The sequence below is a fragment of the Schistocerca piceifrons genome, chromosome 4 (assembly GCF_021461385.2).
Source record: "Schistocerca piceifrons isolate TAMUIC-IGC-003096 chromosome 4, iqSchPice1.1, whole genome shotgun sequence".
NCBI lineage: Eukaryota > Metazoa > Arthropoda > Insecta > Orthoptera > Acrididae > Schistocerca > Schistocerca piceifrons.
The window spans coordinates 382,349,731-382,376,648 of record NC_060141.1 but is presented as its reverse complement, the minus strand read 5'-3'; the positions used below and the strand labels follow the sequence as shown (position 1 = coordinate 382,376,648).

At 38.9% G+C, this 26,918-nt stretch overlaps 2 protein-coding genes across 2 annotated transcripts; one reads left to right on the top strand and one right to left on the bottom strand.

Annotated features, from left to right (window-relative positions):
- Window positions 1-9,557: 9,557 nt before the first annotated feature.
- On the top strand, window positions 9,558-16,971 carry LOC124795857 (E3 ubiquitin-protein ligase BRE1A-like). The gene is made up of 3 exons (XM_047259939.1): window positions 9,558-10,471; window positions 13,905-14,455; window positions 16,886-16,971. Exons 1-3 carry the CDS (start codon window positions 9,558-9,560, stop codon window positions 16,969-16,971), a joined length of 1,551 nt encoding a protein of 516 aa, XP_047115895.1.
- Window positions 16,972-21,438: 4,467 nt separating this feature from the next.
- On the bottom strand, window positions 21,439-24,480 carry LOC124795856 (E3 ubiquitin-protein ligase BRE1A-like). The gene is made up of 2 exons (XM_047259938.1): window positions 23,685-24,480; window positions 21,439-21,524 (listed from the first exon to the last, which is right to left on the bottom strand). The coding sequence occupies exons 1-2, from the start codon at window positions 24,478-24,480 to the stop codon at window positions 21,439-21,441; spliced, it is 882 nt and encodes a 293-aa protein (XP_047115894.1).
- Between the last annotated feature and the right edge of the window lie 2,438 nt (window positions 24,481-26,918).

Below are 26,918 nucleotides of genomic sequence, written 5' to 3'. Positions count from 1 at the left end.
TATCCGGACACCCGCAAAAACAAACGTTTTTCATATTAGGTGCATTGTGATGTCACCTACAGTCATGTACTCCATGTCAGCGACCTCAATAGTCATTAGACATCGTGAGAGACCAGAATGGGAGCTCCGCGGAACTTGTTTGATACACTATATCGCCAAAAGTATTCAGAAACCCCCCCCAAACATACATTTTTCATATTTGGAGCATTGTGCTTTCACATATTGCCAGGTACTCCATATCAGCGACCTCAGTTGTCGTTAGACATCGTGAGAGAGCAGAATGGGGCTCTCCGCTGAACTCACAGACTTCGAACGTTGTCAGGTGATTGGGTGTCACCTGCGTCATACATCTGTACGTGAGATTTCCACACTCCTAAACATCCCAAATTCTACTGTTCCCGATGTCATAGTGAAGTGGAAACGTGGAGGGACACGTACAGCACAAAAGCGTACAGGCCGACTTTGTCTGTTGACTGACAGAAACCGCTGACAACTGAAGAGGGTCATAATGTGTAATAGGCAGACATCTATTCAGACCATCACACAGAAATTCTAAACTGCATGTGGATCCACTGCAAGTACTATGACAGTTAGGTGGGAGGCGAGAAAAATTGGATTTCATGGTCGAGCGGCTGCTCATAAGACACACATCACACCGGTAAATGCCAAACGACGCCTCGCTTGGTGTAAGAAGGCTAAACATAGAGTACTGCACAGTGGAAAAACGTTGTGTGGATTGCCGAATCACGCTACACAATGTGGCGATATGATGGCAGGATGTGGGTATGGCGAATGCCCGGTGAACGTCATCTACCAGCGTGTGTAGTGCCAACAGTAAAATTTGGAGGTGGTGTTATGGAATGGTGACATTTTTCATGGAGGTGGCTATCACTCCTTTTTGTTTTGAGTGGCAGTGTCACAGCACAGGTCTACATTGATATTTTAAGCACCTTCATGGTTTCCACTGTTGAAGAGCATTTCGGGGATGGTGGTTGCTTCTTTCAACACGATCGAGGACCTGTTCATAATGCACGGCCTGTGGTGGAATGGATAGACGACAATCACAGCCCTGTAATGGACTGGTCTGCACAGAGTCCTGACCTGAATCCTATAGAACACCATTGGGGTATTTTGGAATGCCGACTTCGTGCCAGGCCTCTCGAACCGACATCGATACCTCTCCTCAGTGCAGCACTCCGTGAACAATGGGTTTCCAATCCGCAAGAAACCTTCCAGAACATGATTGAACGTATGCCTGCCAGAGTGGAAGCTGTCATCAAGGCTAAGGGTGGACCAAAAGTATAGTGAATTCCAGCATTACCGATGGACGGCGTCACGAACTTGTAAGTCATTTTCAGCCAGGTGTCCGAATCCGTTTGATCACATAGTGTAAGTATGGTCAACATTGGATTTTAAGCGACAGCCTCTGCAGGTACACTCCCAGAAATTGTACTGGCAACAGCCGCATAGGACCTAGGTGGAATTTCGCACAGTATCTCATTGTATCTTTATGGATCCTCCAAACGTCCTTCAGGCCTTGCCGTCCTCGTTATTAGTGCCTTAATCTGTTGTGTTGACACGTTCTCGTGAGCAGGAATTATTGCATCAAGAATTCACATTACATCAAGATACTGAAATATTGCTCTGAGTAAGTAAATCTCATTTAGCTTCTTGTCGTGTTTGTGGTTGATTTGTTAAAGGTATAAAATAAATAAAATAAAATAAAATAAAATATTAATTTTTCTATCTGTATGATAGTGATTGGTTGTAATTAATATTTGCTTATCTGGAACGTGGACGTTTAATTATTTGGTATCAGACGCTTGACAATGGCTTTTTCGTAAATGCAATGTTATTCGTAGTTGACCGTGAAATAAGACTCAAATAATCGGACTTCGTATTTAAATCGTTGCAAAGACTGCTGCGGTAGGTGCGGACTCAAATCTAAATTCTCAATATTAGAGTAATTTTGCCAGCCATGTCAATACGTCGTACAGAGGTGACTGTCTACTAAACATAAAAAGTTTACACAGTTAGTTAAATCAGATATATTCAACCAATAAGCCTACAGTTAAATAATTCTACTTACTTTCATAAATATAAATTCTTTACAGAATCGAGTGCCTAGTAAGATTGCAACTCGCAGTGTTCTTATATAACATCAAATATGGCGGTGTGCCAGTCAATGAAATATACGTGCTTCCCGCACCACTTATCCAAGACCTCTCCTTCTTAATGAAACATAAGAGTATCGTAATTGTGTTTTTTGTTTTATCAGCGACATAGCGCTGCAGTTCTGTGCCATAGGCTTTATTTATTTGTCAGAGATTAATTATTTAATTAAGATTTCGCGTTTCCGAGGAAACTCACGCACGGCATGCAAATGTGCCTTTATATTGCCCCCTGAATTGCGAGGCGAAAGGACACACCTGCAGGCGAGTAATTCACCTAAAGGCACAAGAAAATCTAAGTTATCTACAACTATTTACATGACATACATTATACAGTATATTATATACAAAATTTGAATGACGCGCGTGCGCCGTAAAAGTTCTTATGTTGGCAAAATAGAGGGCGCGCATGCGCAGAAGCGTCAGTATGCATCCGGCACTGCCGTTATATCCTAAATTTAGATCACGCGGCACAGTATTGCAGTTCATATTGTTCGTGTGCGCGCGCATTTCTTAGTCGTTGCACAAAGAAAATATTCCACCAAGATTACATATGAAGACTACATTCTATGACAGGTAACTTAGTTTTAAAATTACAATGTTTGTTATAATACAGTACAACTTTAGATTGTTGAATGTTCTTAGTTACATAGTATTGCATTGAAATGCTTCAAAGAAAAATGTCTTTATGTTTCAGGTGCGTTGACCTATACACATCGTGTCGTTATTACAGTTTATATTCATCTGCTGCACAATAATTTTTCACAGGTTAGTGTCGTAGTGGTAAAGTTTTTTGATCACAGTAACATCGCTGTATAACAACGTGATTGATACATAAGCATGTCCATTTCCTATTTTCATTATAGTCGTTGTGATGCAGTTCGTCGTGACAAAAGGCATTGTTTATTACAGGTCAGACGTGACCCGTCGAGTAATTGGTCCATATGCAGTTCGTTTTCGATATTCCGTGGAAGCTTGGTTGCAGAACCTTGGACGGCACATAGCTGGCGTCGATCCTTGGATAGTCCAGGTAAGTGTGTCCGTCACATTTCGAGAACATTCCATTCCCTGAAGTTCCAACCAAAATTCTTCCACTCGTCGTGTTGTTTTCTGGACAGGCACGTTGTGACCATTTAATCCAGTTAACATCTTGAAGTTAGATACTGTAGTAATGTCACTAGACGATGCACCAATTACGCACTCCACATTTTCAGTTTTTTTTTTTTTAAATATAGCTCACCTAAATGTTCGTAGTTACTTATCGAAGAAATCGTTGATCGCGTTTACAAAGGTACGATGCATCATGAATGTCATTAACAGTTTCTTTTACATAGGTTTCTGCGTAATTGCAGACTTAATAATGTACGTTAATGTCCGTGAACAGTGGTTCACTACGCATTTTTTTTTAAGTTTTTTTTTTTTTTTTTACATTTTGGCACTCGTTATTGTTCAAATTTTCACATAGTAACAGTTACATTATACATCAGTTAAAAAAAAAACATAAGTAATCATACACATACACATCACATATTTTCTTAGCATAAACATAATACAGTTACACATAAACATGTTTACATCATCATTACATAACTATAAATTATTACATTGGGTCACATTTGATTACATGAATTGCAGATATTTACGTCCTCTTTAACGGTTTTGCTGGGATTTTATCGATTTTTTTTTTGTGTTGTCATCTGAAATTAAGATAGGTTAGACACAACATTCACTACATCAGTAGGCAAGACCAGGCGTTTTCACTACTCAATAAATATTCAAAATAATAAGAGACGGAAAGCTGTTAGATTCCTCGCGTTTTGTGCGTGTGTGTATAGTGTCTGTGTGGCCTTGGCTACTGGTAGATGCTTTTCTTGCTGAGAGATGTGCGTCTAATCTATTTCTCGAAATAAAAGATCGCTTCACAGATGACGTCTGTCGGTTCGTCAGGTGTCATACCAAGTCAGTGGTACCTACAGTCACAAATGTTCCGTGAAAAATTAATATATCCTTCACTGCTACGTAATCATAAATTTTACTTTAATATTCAGTCTTCTCGGTGGTGCCGCGGCGTTGAAAGAAAAGTTCTTCTGTCTTCAGCTGCGTCACTGGAACCGCTGAAATGAAAATTTCTATACTACTTATTATCTGTGTTGTAGCAAACAGAGTTTTGCGAGTTGCTTAGCAATGTTTTCATGGGTATGACTTTGACATTATTTTGCATGAAATGCTCTAAGATATCGGTGTGCGTATAGCCCAATAATTTTGTTAGTTCTAGGATGTTGTAACAGATACGCACCAGGATGCGGTATCTTAACAATTATGTAAGGTCCTTCATATAGCAGACGCCACTTAGCATTGCGTCGTTTGAGTGCTACAGATTTATGATGAGTACGGAGTAGTACAAGAATTCCTACCTTGAATTTTTGTTTTCTTTTTATTATGTTTGTGTGATGTTTGTTTCGTATCTGTGCGTGATGTGCCAGTGTAGTTAATACTTCTTTTATTTTCTGTTCAGGTGTGATTTCCTTGTCTGACAACTTAGGTAATGGTTCTATCCATTGATCGTTCTGTTTGCAACTGAACATGATCTCGTTAGGTGTGTAATTTGTATTGTAAATATTTAAGTTATTGTGTACGTCTTCGAAAAGACTTAGGTAGGACACCCAATTAGTATGTTTTGATGAAATATAGGTCCTCATGAATCGGTTTAGTTCTCGGAAAAGTCTTTCAGTCGCGTTACATTGTGGACTAAACTTTGAAATAAATATACTTTTAATGTTATTGTCCTTCAAGAAATTTCTCCATTTGTACCCAGAGTAGTATGCTGCATTATCTGACAGAATTGCTTTAGGTTTTCCCACGTGCGTCAGGTAATCACTTGAGAATCTTCGTATTATAGCATTTGCAGTGGCGGATTTTAAAGCATAAAGTTTTACATGTTTAGAAAATATATCGTAAAAAGCTAAGATATATTTGACACCTCCAGAGCTTGCTGGATGCGCTCCACTGATGTCAGTACATAGAATTTCCAGGGGTTTACTCGGTAAAATAGAATGTAAATCTGTTTTTGTGGATCAATTCTGAGGTTTTGATTTTTGACGTATGACACATGTTTTCAGTTCCCTGTAAATTTTTCTTCTCATATTGCTAAAATAACAGTATGTGCTGAGCTTTGCCAAACACTTTTTCGTCCCATAATGACCCCAAACTAAGTGTGTGTGCCAAATCAGATTACGTTCAGACTCTTTGGGAATGCATACACACCAGTTAGTAGCATTTGGATGTCGGCGATAAAATAACACATCATTGTGTAACTTGTAATACCTAGTCAAAGGATGATTGTGTTTTTCTACCAGTAATGTTATTATCTTATACCAGTGAGGATCAGAATTTTGTAATTTAGCCATGTTTCTGCACATATCAATATAATATTGGTGATACTGCTTGTTTTGCATTAAGAGAATCCTGTCGTCATTTATATTTTCTAAGTCACTGTTGGTTTCATTCATATCTTGTGGAAGTCTAGACAAAGCGTCGGCAATGGTGTTGTCCTTACCTTTTATGTACTTAATTTCAAAAGAGTAGTTCTGAAGTGCAACTGCCCATCGTGATAGTCTAGGATGTACAAGTTTACAAGTTAACAAAAATGTCAGGGCCTGGTGATCGGTATAAATTACTGTAAGTTTTCCACATAAACAATAATTGATTTTCTTGAATGCCCAGACTATGGAAAGTGTTTCTAACTCAGTAGTGGAGTATGTACGCTCACATTCAGTTAGAGTACGACTTGCAAACCCAATAATTCTTATCTGTTCCTTTTCTTTATTCTTTACAACTTGAAATAAGCAACAGCCCAAGCCAGTACGTGAAGCGTCACAAGTCATACAAAAATCTAAATTGAAATCTGGATGGCTCAATATGTTTGCATTCACTAAATGCATGTTTAATTGTATTAAAGTCATTCTGGCACTGTTCCGACCAGATCCAAACTTGATTCTTTCTGAGTAGATTTAGCAGATGTTTACTGTTCAAAAGTGGTTGTGGTAAAAAACGTCTGAAAAATGAACATAGCCCAAGGAATGATTTTAACTGCTTTTTAGTTCGAGGGCTAGGAAAGTTTCGGGTAGCATCTAATTTACAGGGATTTAGAAACATTTTGCCTAGCGTTTGGAGTCATACCCAGAAAATACAGTTCGTTATGTCCTACATACAAGGAGATGCTGCATTATGGGCAACCGAAGCAGCTGACAGTTGTGATACATATGAGCAATTTGAAAAAGCATTCTTGGCCAAATATTGGTCAACATGTATCCAGGAGAGATTACGGAAGGAGGTATATAATCCAGAGCCGTATTTTCCACGACTAGGCAATTTGCGAAAATATATTAGAGTTTATAAAAAAAAAAAAAAAATTTGCACAGCGGACATTGTAAATAAAAATAAAGGAACTTAAACAAAAGTACAGTATTGTGCGGCAGAGACAGACAGTTACTGTTAAACCTGCAGCAATACGTCACGGAGTAGTTGAGTATAAGTAATAAAAAACTGTATCATCGCCGTGTGTGCAAGTGGACAAGGAACTAGCACGACACGAACAGTGAACCGATAACGGGCGGTGGATCAAGCTAGTGTCAAACTTTAACTCTTTGTGTGTCAAGGGACGCTAGGAAAGCGCATTGACTACAGAGATACATTTTGTCCAAAGGTGAAAACTTGCGTCTGACTAATGACAAGTCATGACATGGTGAAAAATATTGTATGCCCATAAAACGTGTTACCTTGACAACGAAACATTTTGCAGACCAGACTAGTGAAGGCTTACTGAGTAATAACTGCCACTAACTGTGTGCGTTCTTTCCCACAGCAGGAAAAATGCCTATAAGGATAGTACACTGTTTCTGAACTTGTTGCATGTTTCCTGGAGCACTGCAAGAAGACGTCGCACGGGCGAGCGGATATCCAACGCGCATCCGGCTACATCAGCTATGCAGCGGCCGCAGCAGCCCGTAGCAGACCAGACAGACAGCCACGTCCCTCCGCGCCGTAGCTGTCAACGCCGGGGGCGGTGACCTATACGGAGTCAGCGCGCCGCGCCGAGCGCCGCTCAACAATCACTCCGCACCGCTCACCAAATACAGCATTATTGATTTTTTTTATGTTCACATAAACTGAATAACATGTCAATGACTTCATTTCGATAAACATTGAACATTTACTACGTAGGACAAGTGACCTTGTAGTGTATCACAAGAATAATAGTATCACACACAAAAAACTTCAGTCAAACTGTATGTGACTGTGATATTGTGTACTTGTGTAACCGTTTGTGATGAACTGCTAATTTAATTCAAATGAATAACTGTTAAAGAGACAATATTGACCACGAACCAACTGGGATGGCTGGGCTCCGGCACAGTTTTGCCCAGGTTTTCTGTTTGCCTACGCCCAAATGGGGGAGCCATGAACTTATATAACCCTGGGACTAAATAAAAGACCCATTCCGTAAAATATACAAGTGTAAAGAACGTTACTGGCACCATTGTGTCAAAGTGTAAAAACTCATTGCCAAATGCTGCCAGGGGGCAATGTAACGTTCCCTGGCAAACTCACATTATTAAAGAACAAGAGTTTATTTGTACCATATACGCCGCTCTGGGCAAGTTGTATATATCGTAATTACTGAACAAAAATATTACTGAATGTGGTGTAAAAGACATTTGATATTCTCCTTATATTTTTTGTTGTAATATTTCTCTGTATTTAGGATAGGAATTTTTCTGTATTTATTATGTGATTGTAAAATGTGTCAGTATTTGCGATAGCAGAGATATATATAAAATATTGTCAGAAGAGAACAATATCGTCAATTTGCATAGAAATGTTAATAGTCAGCAATACTATTTAAGCACAATGTATTATGTATTCTTTGGTCTTCTCTGTTCAGAAGTCATTGCGGTAGGACACTGTGAAAGAGTTTTTTACGAATGGGTAGACTTCTTTTGTCTCTGTCTGGACTTAGCCGCCATTAGACGATGCGTTACGAATTAATGTGAGTTGTATTGTTGTTTGATCTAAATATATTAGAGTTTATCAAAAGTGTGAATTATTTATGTAAATTAGCTTGCCCACGTCATCTATAAAATTTCTTTAAGAATTTTTCGGCATTTTTTAGCGGTGTTGCTGGGCTGTGCCGCGACCAACAATAGGCGGCACATTTAAAAAATTATCAAACCCGTAAATCGGGAACAGAAGCATAAAAATCAATAGTGAACTAAGAAATTGTTCTTCTTTTTCAGTGATCCTGTGGCTGATAAAATTTGAATTAATTATACGTTTGTGCATTCGTAGGCAGATAGCTAATGTTAGTTAACATTGAATTTAAACAGTTTGGTTCTTCCAAAATATCTTAAATGTGTAATGAAGTAGGTTTGATCAGTGATAAATGTCGGCTTGGCAATAATTAAAACATTTTCTGCTAATAGAGGTAATCTTGTGTTCTATGGCTAGTGCCGGGATAAAATTCAGTAAAAATATTTAACAAAAAAACCCACTGCATCTGGAAAGTGTATGAGAAGGCCGAATGATTTAAATGACTCAATTCTCAACCTAATATTCTTAACCAGTTCATATGAGTTCACGTAAATATTATTTTTTCTTTAAATGTACGTAATTCTTAAGAAAGTAAAAATTTTTATTACCACACGAAAATAAGAGAGTGGTTCTACAACAAAGTTCGCACGAAAGAAAATTAACTTAAAAGCAAAAGATAAAATTTATTATTCTTCTTTAACGAAATTTCAAATCAATTCCAATCATTTCAACGATTTCGTTAAATTGGCGCCCAACGTGTTGCACGAATATGCAGTGGCCACTAAATACCCGTGAGATAACTAGGGAATTAATATAGTCGAACTTTGTCCCAGAACATTTAATAATTATTCTATGTATTGTATGTATTGCATAATCAATATTGTGTGGTAATACCTGTGTATGATTTTTTGCATATGAACACTATGTACCCAGAGGCAAGCTGAAGAAGAGAGCTCAATATTTCGAAAAATTAATTACCTACCACAATATCAGGGGGCAGCTGCACCCAAGATAGATCACCAAAAGGTAAAGCTACAGTGTAGTTGTCCTGTGGGTAGTAAAGTAGCCTCAGTGCAGTGTTCTCGGATCATTAGTGGTGTGCTTGTTGTTAGTACTTTGTTTTAAAATAACAGGACATTTAGGTAGTTAGTCATTGTAGTATATAGTAAGTGTGTATTAGTTAATGTCCATTTCTTGTGTGATTATGTCAGTGAAACCTGAGTATTAGGATATTTAGTTCAGATTTTATTTCTTTTGTTTACTATGGTTAGATTGCGTAGTCAGAAAGATATCAACATGGATAATGAGCAACAGTCAGTAAGTAGTGATACCGAGTTGGAAAGTGGGACACAAAGTAATGTTAGTGACGTAGTTCAGGAAGTACAATGTGAAAATCTGGGGGCGGAAGGGCAAGAAATGTTGCCATTGCCACCCAGTGATTCAGTTGATAGCGGAAATACTGTGCCATCCGCAAGCACTGGACACGGACCAGAGAGTGGTGAGGTGTCAGAAGTGCAATCATTAAGAGTTATGTTCGAGCGCATGCTCAATTTCCAAGCTGAATTTGTACGCGTGCAAGCAGAGCGTGATAGAGAACGTGATGCTGAACAAGCAGAGCGTGACCAGAGATTGGTAGCTGAATTTGCATGTATGCAAGCAGAACGCGATAAAGAACGTGATGCTAAACAAGCAGAGCGCGATAAAGAACGTGATGCCAAACAAGCAGAGCGCGATAGAGAACGTGATGCTAAACAAGCAGAGCGTGACCGACGCCTGCATGAGAGGGACTTGCAGTTGATGCAAACTTTAGAAGTTATGCAAAGTGAGATTGTTAGTTTGAAACAAAAATATGAAACCATACCCAAAACGGTGCAAGAATTAAGCGAAAGAGTAGATAGTGTTCAAGTGGCTAACGCCAATATCGTAGAGGAAATCAGTGTCCTGACTAATAGGGTCGAACAACTAGAAATTGACGCAACTCAAGTAATTGAGAACAAAGTGATCGAACAAGTGCACAAAGTAGAAAATGAAGTCATAAAAGAAATAGATCAGAAAGTGCACGCCGCAATTGAGGCCAGAGATGTGGGCTCAAGTGCAGATGTGCAGGATCTAAAAAAGATAGTGCACAAGGACATTTCGCTGTGGCAGCGGAGTGTTGACCGTCGTCTTGCCGAGATGGAGCTTAGCTTGCGGCATGACGAGGCACGGGCGTATGTCACGCCAGCCAGGTCCAACAATGATAGGCATATAAATACTGCAGTAAAAAATTGCGACTGCGAGACAGAACAGGCAACCAATGTAAGCGAAACAAATAAATGTCATTCCAAAGTAGTGATTGAAGAAAGCTTGATTAGGAACCGACAGTTTCAGATCTTTACAACGGAGAAGAAATCTGTTCACCCTGTAGTGTTTATCAAGGGATTTAGAAACATTTTGCCTAGCGTTTGGAGTCATACCCAGAAAATACAGTTCGTTATGTCCTACATACAAGGAGATGCTGCATTATGGGCAGCCGAAGCAGCTGACAGTTGTGATACATATGAGCAATTTGAAAAAGCATTCTTGGCCAAATATTGGTCAACATGTATCCAGGAGAGATTACGGAAGGAGGTATATAATCCAGAGCCGTATTTTCCACGACTAGGCAATTTGCGAAAATATATTAGAGTTTATAAAAAAAAAAAAAAAAAAATTTGCACAGCGGACATTGTAAATAAAAATAAAGGAACTTAAACAAAAGTGCAGTATTGTGCGGCAGAGACAGACAGTTACTGTTAAACCTGCAGCAATACGTCACGGAGTAGTTGAGTATAAGTAATAAAAAACTGTATCATCGCCGTGTGTGCAAGTGGACAAGGAACTAGCACGACACGAACAGTGAACCGATAACGGGCGGTGGATCAAGCTAGTGTCAAACTTTAACTCTTTGTGTGTCAAGGGACGCTAGGAAAGCGCATTGACTACAGAGATACATTTTGTCCAAAGGTGAAAACTTGCGTCTGACTAATGACAAGTCATGACATGGTGAAAAATATTGTATGCCCATAAAACGTGTTACCTTGACAACGAAACATTGTGCAGACCAGACTAGTGAAGGCTTACTGAGTAATAACTGCCACTAACTGTGTGCGTTCTTTCCCACAGCAGGAAAAATGCCTATAAGGATAGTACACTGTTTCTGAACTTGTTGCATGTTTCCTGGAGCACTGCAAGAAGACGTCGCACGATCGAGCGGATATCCAACGCGCATCCGGCTACATCAGCTATGCAGCGGCCGCAGCAGCCCGTAGCAGACCAGACAGACAGCCACGTCCCTCCGCGCCGTAGCTGTCAACGCCGGGGGCGGTGACCTATACGGAGTCAGCGCGCCGCGCCGAGCGCCGCTCAACAATCACTCTGCACCGCTCACCAAATACAGCATTATTGATTTTTTTTATGTTCACATAAACTGAATAACATGTCAATGACTTCATTTCGATAAACATTGAACATTTACTACGTAGGACAAGTGACCTTGTAGTGTATCACAAGAATAATAGTATCACACACAAAAAACTTCAGTCGAACTGTATGTGACTGTGATATTGTGTAATTGTGTAACCGTTTGTGATGAACTGCTAATTTAATTCAAATGAATAACTGTTAAAGAGACAATATTGACCATGAACCAACTGGGATGGCTGGGCTCCGGCACAGTTTTGCCCAGGTTTTCTGTTTGCCTACGCCCAAATGGGGGAGCCATGAACTTATATAACCCTGGGACTAAATAAAAGACCCATTCCGTAAAATATACAAGTGTAAAGAACGTTACTGGCACCATTGTGTCAAAGTGTAAAAACTCATTGCCAAATGCTGCCAGGGGGCAATGTAACGTTCCCTGGCAAACTCACATTATTAAAGAACAAGAGTTTATTTGTACCATATACGCCGCTCTGGGCAAGTTGTATATATCGTAATTACTGAACAAAAATATTACTGAATGTGGTGTAAAAGACATTTGATATTCTCCTTATATTTTTTGTTGTAATATTTCTCTGTATTTAGGATAGGAATTTTTCTGTATTTATTATGTGATTGTAAAATGTGTCAGTATTTGCGATAGCAGAGATATATATAAAATATTGTCAGAAGAGAATAATATCGTCAATCTGCATAAAAATGTTAATAGTCAGCAATACTATTTAAGCACAATGCATTATGTATTCTTTGGTCTTCTCTGTTCAGAAGTCATTGCGGTAGGACACTGTGAAAGAGTTTTTTACGAATGGGTAGACTTCTTTTGTCTCTGTCTGGACTTAGCCGCCATTAGACGATGCGTTACGAATTAATGTGAGTTGTATTGTTGCTTGATCTAAATATATTAGAGTTTATCAAAAGTGTGAATTATTTATGTAAATTAGCTTGCCCACGTCATCTATAAAATTTCTTTAAGAATTTTTCGGCATTTTTTAGCGGTGTTGCAGGGCTGTGCCGCGACCAACAATAGGCGGCACATTTAAAAAATTATCAAACCCGTAAATCGGGAACAGAAGCATAAAAATCAATAGTGAATTAAGAAGTTGTTCTTCTTTTTCAGTGATCCTGTGGCTGATAAAATTTGAATTAATTATACGTTTGTGCATTCGTAGGCAGATAGCTAATGTTAGTTAACATTGAAATTTAAACAGTTTGGTTCTTTCAAAATATCTTAAATGTGTAATGAAGTAGGTTTGATCAGTGATAAATGTCGGCTTGGCAATAATTAAAACATTTTCTGCTAATAGAGGTAATCTTGTGTTCTATGGCTAGTGCCGGGATAAAATTCAGTAAAAATATTAAAAAAAAAAACCCCACTGCATCTGGAAAGTGTATGCCAAGGCCGAATGATTTAAAGGACTCAATTCTCAACCTAATATTCTTAACCAGTTCATATGAGTTCACGTAAATATTATTTTTTCTTTAAATGTACGTAATTCTTAAGAAAGTAAAAATTTTTATTATCACACGAAAATAAGAGAGTGGTTCTACAACAAAGTTCGCACGAAAGAAAATTAACTTAAAAGCAAAAGATAAAATTTATTATTCTTCTTTAACGAAATTTCAAATCAATTCCAATCATTTCAACGATTTCGTTAAATTGGCGCCCAACGTGTTGCACGAATATGCAGTGGCCACTAAATACCCGTGAGATAACTAGGGAATTAATATAGTCGAACTTTGTTGCAGAACATTTAATAATTATTCTATGTATTGTATGTATTGCATAATCAATATTGTGTGGTAATACCTGTGTATGATTTTTTGCATATGAACACTATGTACCCAGAGGCAAGCTGAAGAAGAGAGCTCAATATTTCGAAAAATTAATTACCTACCACAATATCAGGGGGCAGCTGCACCCAAGATAGATCACCAAAAGGTAAAGCTACAGTGTAGTTGTCCTGTGGGTAGTAAAGTAGCCTCAGTGCAGTGTTCTCGGATCATTAGTGGTGTGCTTGTTGTTAGTACTTTGTTTTAAAATAACAGGACATTTAAGTAGTTAGTCATTGTAGTATATAGTAAGTGTGTATTAGTTAATGTCCATTTCTTGTGTGATTATGTCAGTGAAACCTGAGTATTAGGATATTTAGTTCAGATTTTATTTCTTTTGTTTACTATGGTTAGATTGCGTAGTCAGAAAGATATCAACATGGATAATGAGCAACAGTCAGTAAGTAGTGATACCGAGTTGGAAAGTGGGACACAAAGTAATGTTAGTGACGTAGTTCAGGAAGTACAATGTGAAAATCTGGGGGCGGAAGGGCAAGAAATGTTGCCATTGCCACCCAGTGATTCAGTTGATAGCGGAAATACTGTGCCATCCGCAAGCACTGGACACGGACCAGAGAGTGGTGAGGTGTCAGAAGTGCAATCATTAAGAGTTATGTTCGAGCGCATGCTCAATTTCCAAGCTGAATTTGTACGCGTGCAAGCAGAGCGTGATAGAGAACGTGATGCTGAACAAGCAGAGCGTGACCAGAGATTGGTAGCTGAATTTGCATGTATGCAAGCAGAACGCGATAAAGAACGTGATGCTAAACAAGCAGAGCGCGATAAAGAACGTGATGCCAAACAAGCAGAGCGCGATAGAGAACGTGATGCTAAACAAGCAGAGCGTGACCGACGCCTGCATGAGAGGGACTTGCAGTTGATGCAAACTTTAGAAGTTATGCAAAGTGAGATTGTTAGTTTGAAACAAAAATATGAAACCATACCCAAAACGGTGCAAGAATTAAGCGAAAGAGTAGATAGTGTTCAAGTGGCTAACGCCAATATCGTAGAGGAAATCAGTGTCCTGACTAATAGGGTCGAACAACTAGAAATTGACGCAACTCAAGTAATTGAGAACAAAGTGATCGAACAAGTGCACAAAGTAGAAAATGAAGTCATAAAAGAAATAGATCAGAAAGTGCACGCCGCAATTGAGGCCAGAGATGTGGGCTCAAGTGCGGATGTGCAGGATCTAAAAAAGATAGTGCACAAGGACATTTCGCTGTGGCAGCGGAGTGTTGACCGTCGTCTTGCCGAGATGGAGCTTAGCTTGCGGCATGACGAGGCACGGGCGTATGTCACGCCAGCCAGGTCCAACAATGATAGGCATATAAATACTGCAGTAAAAAATTGCGACTGCGAGACAGAACAGGCAACCAATGTAAGCGAAACAAATAAATGTCATTCCAAAGTAGTGATTGAAGAAAGCTTGATTAGGAACCGACAGTTTCAGATCTTTACAACGGAGAAGAAATCTGTTCACCCTGTAGTGTTTATCAAGGGATTTAGAAACATTTTGCCTAGCGTTTGGAGTCATACCCAGAAAATACAGTTCGTTATGTCCTACATACAAGGAGATGCTGCATTATGGGCAACCGAAGCAGCTGACAGTTGTGATACATATGAGCAATTTGAAAAAGCATTCTTGGCCAAATATTGGTCAACATGTATCCAGGAGAGATTACGGAAGGAGGTATATAATCCAGAGCCGTATTCTCCACGACTAGGCAATTTGCGAAAATATTTCGAGAAGTACATTAATAAGACCCGTTACTGGGACGAACAGATTTCATCCCGGGATTTGATCAGACTTTTGAAATCACACTTGCCGATACATGTAAAGGAAAAACTTATACACGTGCCTGAAAATGATATGGAACATTTCTTGTCTGTTCTGGACTCAATTGACCTGATTCAGGAGGATGTTAAGGCAGCCTCTGAACAGGCTAGAAGTAACGGAAACGGTTATAGAAATGGTCGAAATAACACGCCTCCACCAAGTAATGGAAACGGCGGAGGTAATAATAGGAGACAGGAGTATGCACAAAACGAAAATAGAGGTAGAGACCGGAACGGCAATAGTCCGCCGGTGAATAATGACCGGAAAAGGAGGTTCGATGACCGGTATGAGACAGGCCCACCAAGCAATAATAGATGGAAAAATGCCAGGGGGCCGAGCAACACTAATACTTATAATGATGCAAACCGAACTTTGCCGCAGAACCAGAGGCCCAGTCCGGACCGGCAAAACAGTGATAGATATGACAATAACCGACCGCCACCACAAAATGCGCCAATTGCGCAACCGTGGCGGCCGACGCAACACAACGTGCACATAGTGGAGGTCAGTGACACAGAGCAGCTACGCCCATCCACTAGCAATAATTCAACAAACTAGATTCAGCCGAGATACGCTCTCCATCGTCGGCTGAGGTTTGGAGTGAGAGCAGCCCGACACAGAACAAAACACCGAACAACATCTGTATCCTTAGGTATAATGACGGGGTACAGATGGGAGATGAATTAATAACTGAACCATCCACGTGCATAAAGGAGCACAAAGACAAAGTACAAGCGATAATAGGGGTCAAAATTAACAATATTGATGTGCAAGCGGTCGTAGATACAGGTGCTACTGTCAGTGTTATGAGTATGGACTTATTCAAAGTACTGGGGAAGGAAAGGCGTATGCTGACTTTTCCCGTGAATAATTGTACAGTCACTGGAGCCATAAGTGCACAGCGACAAATAATTAAACTCCAAGTGCGGGTAGAGATGTATTTAGGGGATGAAGCCATAGCGTGCTCATTCCTGGTAGTAAAGGGTTTAAAAGTAGCCTGCATTTTAGGGGTAGATTTTTTAAGAGAAAGGGACGCAATAATCGACCTTTCTCGGGGAAAATTAAGTTTGATGAATGCTGGTAGGAGAATAGAATTGTCCATGCTCAGATCTGAAGAGGTACCTGTACCTAATTGTAATGCTATTAACATAAAGTGTAGGAATCAGTCGATACTACATTTAGACAATCATTGTCTAGGACAGAATCTCTATTATCCTGACGTACAAGGTGATCAATTAAAAGCAAATGTGGACGCACTTGTGAACAAAGTATCACAGTCCGAAAATTTGAACTCTATGCAACAGCAGGATTTGCTACAGTTATTATCTAATTATGCAGATGTATTTTCAGAACGACCAGGAATTGTTAAGGGATATCAGTACAATATCGAGGTGAAGCCTCACAAAACTTACTGTCGAGCCTCGTACTCCATTCCTTGGCCCAAGAAAGAAAAAGTTTTTTTACGAACATTTGGAGAGTTAAATAAATTGTTCAGGTTATACATTGTATATAAGCACAGAAGATAAGAATAGCAGGGTGCAACCTTACCAGGTGCGCTCAGAAAAGGAAAGAAAAATATAATCGACATGTGACGAATAACCAAAAAATTTAGTGTTGGGGACTAGGTACTCTTACGCAATCATCCTAAGTCCTCGGCATCTTTGAAACAGAATAGCAAGTGGCAATTGGTGTACAATGGACCTTTTAGAGTAGTAAGTGTGCCACATGAGTGTAGCTATCTCTTAGCAGATCCCCACTCAGGGAGAGTACGGGGACTGTATCCGCGTAAGGATGTAAAAGCATTCCTACAGTAAAAGACTAATAGTCCTATGTGGACACCATTCTTTTGTAAATAATGAACATTAATGATGTGTGATCTTTAGAGATAATGTACTAGTGTAGAAGTGTTCAGTTATAAGAATATGATTGACTTTCCCATGTGTATGGATATTTGCGTAATGTGCTCTTTTAATTTGTGTTATCTAGAACATGCTCTAAATGTTTGCACAGATAATCTGATTAGTGCAATTATTTGTAGTGTTAAGCTGTGACAGAGTTCAATCAAAAAGAACATTTTAGTAATGATTAGTTAGTGTACTACATAATTTTCTATGTGCCCAAATTTGAAATATTTCTTGGCACAATCTTTTCTATTATGTGTATGTATGTAGATATGTGTAGCTGTCAGATTGACAGATTCGAACCCAGAATAATTTCAATAATATGAGGCCCTGAGAACTTTATTATCTCACCAATGTTATTAGAGAAAATAATGCTCCCAGTAGTGACCGAGGGCACCACGGGAGGCAAACTTGTAGCAAATTTAAATAGTGCAAAGTTATGCACAAAGAAGCTTCAATTGAAGCATGTGCAGATTCAAACAGTAAAAAAGTGCTAGCCAGATACAGTCCAAGTCAATTTTTGCCTATAGAGACTACACTGTAGTTACGTAGGACGTTGATAGTAAAGTGTGACATGAGTTCAAAGGAGTTATTCGTTAAATTGGCGCCCAACGTGGGGCCATTTAACGAAATCGTCGAAATGAATGGAATTGATTTGAAATTTCGTTAAAGAAGAATAATAAATTTTGTCTTTTGCTTTTAAGTTAATTTTCTTTCGTGCGAACTTTGTTGTAGAACCACTCTCTTATTTTCGTGTGGTAATAAAAATTTTTACTTTCTTAAGAATTACGTACATTTAAAGAAAAAATAATATTTACGTGAACTCATATGAACTGGTTAAGAATATTAGGTTGAGAATTGAGTCCTTTAAATCATTCGGCCTTGGCATACACTTTCCAGATGCAGTGGGTTTTTTTGTTAAATATTTTTACTGAATTTTATCCCGGCACTAGCCATAGAACACAAGATTACCTCTATTAGCAGAAAATGTTTTAATTATTGCCAAGCCGACATTTATCACTGATCAAACCTACTTCATTACACATTTAAGATATTTTGAAAGAACCAAACTGTTTAAATTTCAATGTTAACTAACATTAGCTATCCGCCTACGAAACCACAAACGTATAATTAATTCAAATTTTATCAGCCACAGGATCACTGAAAAAGAAGAACAATTTCTTAGTTCACTATTGATTTTTATGCTTCTGTTCCCGATTTACGGGTTTGATAATTTTTTAAATGTGCCGCCTATTGTTGGTCGCGGCACAGCCCAGCAACACCGCTGAAAAATGCTGAAAAATTCTTAAAGAAATTTTATACATGACGTGGGCAAGCTAATTTACATAAATAATTCACACTTTTGATAAACTCTAATATATTTAGGTCAAACAACAATACAACTCACATTAATTCGTAACGCATCGTCTAATGGCGGCTAAGTCCAGACAGAGACAAAAGAAGTCTACCCATTCGTAAAAAACTCTTTCACAGTGTCCTACCGCAATGACTTCTGAACAGAGAAGACCAAAGAATACATAATGCATTGTGCTTAAATAGTATTGCTGACTATTAACATTTTTATGCAGATTGACGATATTATTCTCTTCTGACAATATTTTATATATATCTCTGCTATCGCAAATACTGACACCTTTTACAATCACATAATAAATACAGAAAAATTCCTATCCTAAATACAGAGAAATATTACAACCATAAAATATAAGGAGAATATCAAATGTCTTTTACACCACATTCAGTAATATTTTTGTTCAGTAATTACGATATATACAACTTGCCCAGAGCGGCGTATATGGTACAAATAAACTCTTGTTCTTTAATAATGTGAGTTTGCCAGGGAACGTTACATTGCCCCCTGGCAGCATTTGGCAATGAGTTTTTACACTTTGACACAATGGTGCCAGTAACGTTCTTTACACTTGTATATTTTACGGAATGGGTCTTTTATTTAGTCCCAGGGTTATATAAGTTCATGGCTCCCCCATTTGGGCGTAGGCAAACAGAAAACCTGGGCAAAACTGTGCCGGAGCCCAGCCATCCCAGTTGGTTCATGGTCAATATTGTCTCTTTAACAGTTATTCATTTGAATTAAATTAGCAGTTCATCACAAACGGTTACACAATTACACAATATCACAGTCACATACAGTTCGACTGAAGTTTTTTGTGTGTGATACTATTATTCTTGTGATACACTACAAGGTCACTTGTCCTACGTAGTAAATGTTCACTGTTTATCGAAATGAAGTCATTGACATGTTATTCAGTTTATGTGAACATAAAAAAAAATCAATAATGCTGTATTTGGTGAGCGGTGCGGAGTGATTGTTAAGCGGCGCTCGGCGCGGCGCGCTGACTCCGTATAGGTCACCGCCCCCGGCGTTGACAGCTACGGCGCGGAGGGATGTGGCTGTCTGTCTGGTCTGCTACGGGCTGCTGCGGCCGCTGCATAGCTGATGTAGCCGGATGCGCGTTGGATATCCGCTCGCCCGTGCGACGTCTTCTTGCAGTGCTCCAGGAAACATGCAACAAGTTCAGAAACAGTATACTATCCTTATAGGCATTTTTCCTGCTGTGGGAAAGAACGCACACAGTTAGTGGCAGTTATTACTCAGTAAGCCTTCACTAGTCTGGTCTGCACAATGTTTCGTTGTCAAGGTAACACGTTTTATGGGCATACAATATTTTTCACCATGTCATGACTTGTCATTAGTCAGACGCAAGTTTTCACCTTTGGACAAAATGTATCTCTGTAGTCAATGCGCTTTCCTAGCGTCCCTTGACACACAAAGAGTTAAAGTTTGACACTAGCTTGATCCACCGCCCGTTATCGGTTCACTGTTCGTGTCGTGCTAGTTCCTTGTCCACTTGCACACACGGCGATGATACAGTTTTTTATTACTTATACTCAACTACTCCGTGACGTATTGCTGCAGGTTTAACAGTAACTGTCTGTCTCTGCCGCACAATACTGCACTTTTGTTTAAGTTCCTTTATTTTTATTTACAATGTCCGCTGTGCAAATTTTTTTTTTTTTTTTTTTTTTTTTTTTTTTGTAATAGCACATTCGTAACTCTTTACCAAGGTGTGATATTTGCGTACATGGTAACAAAATATTAAAATTTGGTATTAGTTTGCCCAAAAGCCATCTATATTCGTGTTCGAGTAGATTTTATTTGTGCATTCCAGCCGGATTCAGTCATATTGTTCAATAACTCCTTTGAACTCATGTCACACTTTACTATCAACGTCCTACGTAACTACAGTGTAGTCTCTGTAGGCAAAAATTGACTTGGACTGTATCTGGCTAGCTCTTTTTTACTGTTTGAATCTGCACATGCTTCAATTGAAGCTTCTTTGTGCATAACTTTGCACTATTTAAATTTGCTACAAGTTTGCCTCCCGTGGTGCCCTCGGTCACTACTGGGTGCATTATTTTCTCTAATAACATTGGTGAGATAATAAAGTTCTCAGGGCCTCATATTATTGAAATTATTCTGGGTTCGAATCTGTCAATCTGACAGCTACACATATCTACATACATACACATAATAGAAAAGATTGTGCCAAGAAATATTTCAAATTTGGGCACATAGAAAATTATGTAGTACACTAACTAATCATTACTAAAATGTTCTTTTTGATTTAACTCTGTCACAGCTTAACACTACAAATAATTGCACTAATCAGATTATCTGTGCAAACATTTAGAGCATGTTCTAGATAACACAAATTAAAAGAGCACATTACGCAAATATCCATACACATGGGAAAGTCAATCATATTCTTATAACTAAACACTTCTACACTAGTACATTATCTCTAAAGATCACACATCATTAATGTTCATTATTTACAAAAGAATGGTGTCCACATAGGACTATTAGTCTTTTACTGTAGGAATGCTTTTACATCCTTACGCGGATACAGTCCCCGTACTCTCCCTGAGTGGGGATCTGCTAAGAGATAGCTACACTCATGTGGCACACTTACTACTCTAAAAGGTCCATTGTACACCAATTGCCACTTGCTATTCTGTTTCAAAGATGCCGAGGACTTAAGATGATTGCGTAAGAGTACCAAGTCCCCAACACTAAATTTTTTGGTTATTCGTCACATGTCGATTATATTTTTCTTTCCTTTTCTGAGCGCACCTGGTAAGGTTGCACCCTGCTATTCTTATCTTCTGTGCTTATATACAATGTATAACCTGAACAATTTATTTAACTCTCCAAATGTTCGTAAAAAAACTTTTTCTTTCTTGGGCCAAGGAATGGAGTACGAGGCTCGACAGTAAGTTTTGTGAGGCTTCACCTCGATATTGTACTGATATCCCTTAACAATTCCTGGTCGTTCTGAAAATACATCTGCATAATTAGATAATAACTGTAGCAAATCCTGCTGTTGCATAGAGTTCAAATTTTCGGACTGTGATACTTTGTTCACAAGTGCGTCCACATTTGCTTTTAATTGATCACCTTGTACGTCAGGATAATAGAGATTCTGTCCTAGACAATGATTGTCTAAATGTAGTATCGACTGATTCCTACACTTTATGTTAATAGCATTACAATTAGGTACAGGTACCTCTTCAGATCTGAGCATGGACAATTCTATTCTCCTACCAGCATTCATCAAACTTAATTTTCCCCGAGAAAGGTCGATTATTGCGTCCCTTTCTCTTAAAAAATCTACCCCCAAAATGCAGGCTACTTTTAAACCCTTTACTACCAGGAATGAGCACGCTATGGCTTCATCCCCTAAATACATCTCTACCCGCACTTGGAGTTTAATTATTTGTCGCTGTGCACTTATGGCTCCAGTGACTGTACAATTATTCACGGGAAAAGTCAGCATACGCCTTTCCTTCCCCAGTACTTTGAATAAGTCCATACTCATAACACTGACAGTAGCACCTGTATCTACGACCGCTTGCACATCAATATTGTTAATTTTGACCCCTATTATCGCTTGTACTTTGTCTTTGTGCTCCTTTATGCACGTGGATGGTTCAGTTATTAATTCATCTCCCATCTGTACCCCGTCATTATACCTAAGGATACAGATGTTGTTCGGTGTTTTGTTCTGTGTCGGGCTGCTCTCACTCCAAACCTCAGCCGACGATGGAGAGCGTATCTCGGCTGCATCTAGTTTGTTGAATTATTGCTAGTGGATGGGCGTGGCTGCTCTGTGTCACTGACCTCCACTATGTGCACGTTGTGTTGCGTCGGCCGCCACGGTTGCGCAATTGGCGCATTTTGTGGTGGCGGTCGGTTATTGTCATATCTATCACTGTTTTGCCGGTCCGGACTGGGCCTCTGGTTCTGCGGCAAAGTTCGGTTTGCATCATTATAAGTATTAGTGTTGCTCGGCCCCCTGGCATTTTTCCATCTATTATTGCTTGGTGGGCCTGTCTCATACCGGTCATCGAACCTCCTTTTCCGGTCATTATTCACCGGCGGACTATTGCCGTTCCGGTCTCTACCTCTATTTCCGTTTTGTGCATACTCTTGTCTCCTATTATTACCTCCGCCGTTTCCATTACTTGGTGGAGGCGTGTTATTTCGACCATTTCTATAACCGTTTCCGTTACTTCTAGCCTGTTCAGAGGCTGCCTTAACATCCTCCTGAATCAGGTCAATTGAGTCCAGAACAGACAAGAAATGTTCCTTATCATTTTCAGGCACGTGTATAAGTTTTTCCTTTACATGTATCGGCAAGTGTGATTTCAAAAGTCTGATCAAATCCCGGGATGAAATCTGTTCGTCCCAGTAACGGGTCTTATTAATGTACTTCTCGAAATATTTTCGCAAATTGCCTAGTCGTGGAGAATACGGCTCTGGATTATATACCTCCTTCCGTAATCTCTCCTGGATACATGTTGACCAATATTTGGCCAAGAATGCTTTTTCAAATTGCTCATACGTATCACAACTGTCAGCTGCTTCGGTTGCCCATAATGCAGCATCTCCTTGTATGTAGGACATAACGAACTGTATTTTCTGGGTATGACTCCAAACGCTAGGCAAAATGTTTCTAAATCCCTTGATAAACACTACAGGGTGAACAGATTTCTTCTCCGTTGTAAAGATCTGAAACTGTCGGTTCCTAATCAAGCTTTCTTCAATCACTACTTTGGAATGACATTTATTTGTTTCGCTTACATTGGTTGCCTGTTCTGTCTCGCAGTCGCAATTTTTTACTGCAGTATTTATATGCCTATCATTGTTGGACCTGGCTGGCGTGACATACGCCCGTGCCTCGTCATGCCGCAAGCTAAGCTCCATCTCGGCAAGACGACGGTCCACACTCCGCTGCCACAGCGAAATGTCCTTGTGCACTATCTTTTTTAGATCCTGCACATCCGCACTTGAGCCCACATCTCTGGCCTCAATTGCGGCGTGCACTTTCTGATCTATTTCTTTTATGACTTCATTTTCTACTTTGTGCACTTGTTCGATCACTTTGTTCTCAATTACTTGAGTTGTGTCAATTTCTAGTTGTTCGACCCTATTAGTCAGGACACTGATTTCCTCTACGATATTGGCGTTAGCCACTTGAACACTATCTACTCTTTCGCTTAATTCTTGCACCGTTTTGGGTATGGTTTCATGTTTTTGTTTCAAACTAACAATCTCACTTTGCATAACTTCTAAAGTTTGCATCAACTGCAAGTCCCTCTCATGCAGGCGTCGGTCACGCTCTGCTTGTTTAGCATCACGTTCTCTATCGCGCTCTGCTTGTTTGGCATCACGTTCTTTATCGCGCTCTGCTTGTTTAGCATCACGTTCTTTATCGCGTTCTGCTTGCATACATGCAAATTCAGCTACCAATCTCTGGTCACGCTCTGCTTGTTCAGCATCACGTTCTCTATCACGCTCTGCTTGCACGCGTACAAATTCAGCTTGGAAATTGAGCATGCGCTCGAACATAACTCTTAATGATTGCACTTCTGACACCTCACCACTCTCTGGTCCGTGTCCAGTGCTTGCGGATGGCACAGTATTTCCGCTATCAACTGAATCACTGGGTGGCAATGGCAACATTTCTTGCCCTTCCGCCCCCAGATTTTCACATTGTACTTCCTGAACTACGTCACTAACATTACTTTGTGTCCCACTTTCCAACTCGGTATCACTACTTACTGACTGTTGCTCATTATCCATGTTGATATCTTTCTGACTACGCAATCTAACCATAGTAAACAAAAGAATTAAAATCTGAACTAAATATCCTAACACTCAGGTTTCACTGACATAATCACACAAGAAATGGACATTAACTAATACACACTTACTATATACTACAATGACTAACTACCTAAATGTCCTGTTATTTTAAAACAAAGTACTAACAACAAGCACACCACTAATGATCCGAGAACACTGCACTGAGGCTACTTTACTACCCACAGGACAACTACACTGTAGCTTTACCTTTTGGTGATCTATCTTGGGTGCAGCTGCCCCCTGATATTGTGGTAGGTAATTAATTTTTCGAAATATTGAGCTCTCTTCTTTAGCTTGCCTCTGGGTACATAGTGTTCATATGCAAAAAATCATACACAGGTATTACCACACAATATTGGTTATGCAATTCATACAATACATAGAAAAATAATTAAATGTTCTGCAACAAAGTTCGACTATATTAATTCCCTAGTTATCTCACGGGTATTTAGTGGCCACTGCATATTCGTGCCCCACGTTGGGCGCCAATTTAACGAAATCGTCGAAATGAATGGAATTGATTTGAAATTTCGTTAAAGAAGAATAATAAATTTTATCTTTTGCTTTTAAGTTAATTTTCTTTCGTGCGAACTTTGTTGTAGAACCACTCTCTTATTTTCGTGTGGTAATAAAAATTTTTACTTTCTTAAGAATTACGTACATTTAAAGAAAAAATAATATTTACGTGAACTCATATGAACTGGTTAAGAATATTAGGTTGAGAATTGAGTCATTTAAATCATTCGGCCTTCTCATACACTTTCCAGATGCAGTGGGTTTTTTTGTTAAATATTTTTACTGAATTTTATCCCGGCACTAGCCATAGAACACAAGATTACCTCTATTAGCAGAAAATGTTTTAATTATTGCCAAGCCGACATTTATCACTGATCAAACCTACTTCATTACACATTTAAGATATTTTGGAAGAACCAAACTGTTTAAATTCAATGTTAACTAACATTAGCTATCTGCCTACGAATGCACAAACGTATAATTAATTCAAATTTTATCAGCCACAGGATCACTGAAAAAGAAGAACAATTTCTTAGTTCACTATTGATTTTTATGCTTCTGTTCCCGATTTACGGGTTTGATAATTTTTTAAATGTGCCGCCTATTGTTGGTCGCGGCACAGCCCAGCAACACCGCTAAAAAATGCCGAAAAATTCTTAAAGAAATTTTATAGATGACGTGGGCAAGCTAATTTACATAAATAATTCACACTTTTGATAAACTCTAATATATTTAGATCAAACAACAATACAACTCACATTAATTCGTAACGCATCGTCTAATGGCGGCTAAGTCCAGACAGAGACAAAAGAAGTCTACCCATTCGTAAAAAAACTCTTTCACAGTGTCCTACCGCAATGACTTCTGAACAGAGAAGACCAAAGAATACGTAATGCATTGTGCTTAAATAGTATTGCAGACTATTAACATTTCTTTGCAAATTGACGATATTATTCTCTTCTGACAACATTTTATATATCTCTGCTATCGCAAATACTGACACCTTTTACAATCACATAATAAATACAGAAAAATTCCTATCCTAAATACAGAGAAATATTACAACCAAAAAATATAAGGAGAATAACAAATGTCTTTTACACCACATTCAGTAATATTTTTGTTCAATAATTACGATATATACAACTTGCCCAGAGCGGCGTATATGGTACAAATAAACTCTTGTTCTTTAATAATGTGAGTTTGCCAGGGAACGTTACAATGCCCAGACTATGGAAAGTGTTTCTAACTCAGTAGTGGAGTATGTACGCTCACATTCAGTTAGAGTACGACTTGCAAACCCAGTAATTCTTATCTGTTCCTTTTCTTTATTCTTTACAACTTGAAATAAGCAACAGCCCAAGCCAGTACGTGAAGCGTCACAAGTCATACAAAAATCTAAATTGAAATCTGGATGGCTCAATATGTTTGCATTCACTAAATGCATGTTTAATTGTATTAAAGTCATTCTGGCACTGTTCCGACCAGATACAAACTTGATTCTTTCTGAGTAGATTTAGCAGATGTTTACTGTTCAAAAGTGGTTGTGGTAAAAAACGTCTGAAAAATGAACATAGCCCAAGGAATGATTTTAACTGCTTTTTAGTTCGAGGGCTAGGAAAGTTTCGGATAGCATCTAATTTACTGGGATCAGGACGTATGCCCTGTGAATTAATGATATGTCCTAAATATTTTATCTCACTGCAACCAGATTTTGATTTTCTAAGATTGGCTGTGACTCCAGCTTGTGCAAATTTTCCTAAAATTTTTTGAAGTGTGTCAACGTGTTCATTCCAAGACTGTGTAGCTATCAGTATATCATCTACATAGTGTGTGACTGTCTCAACTAAATCATCGCC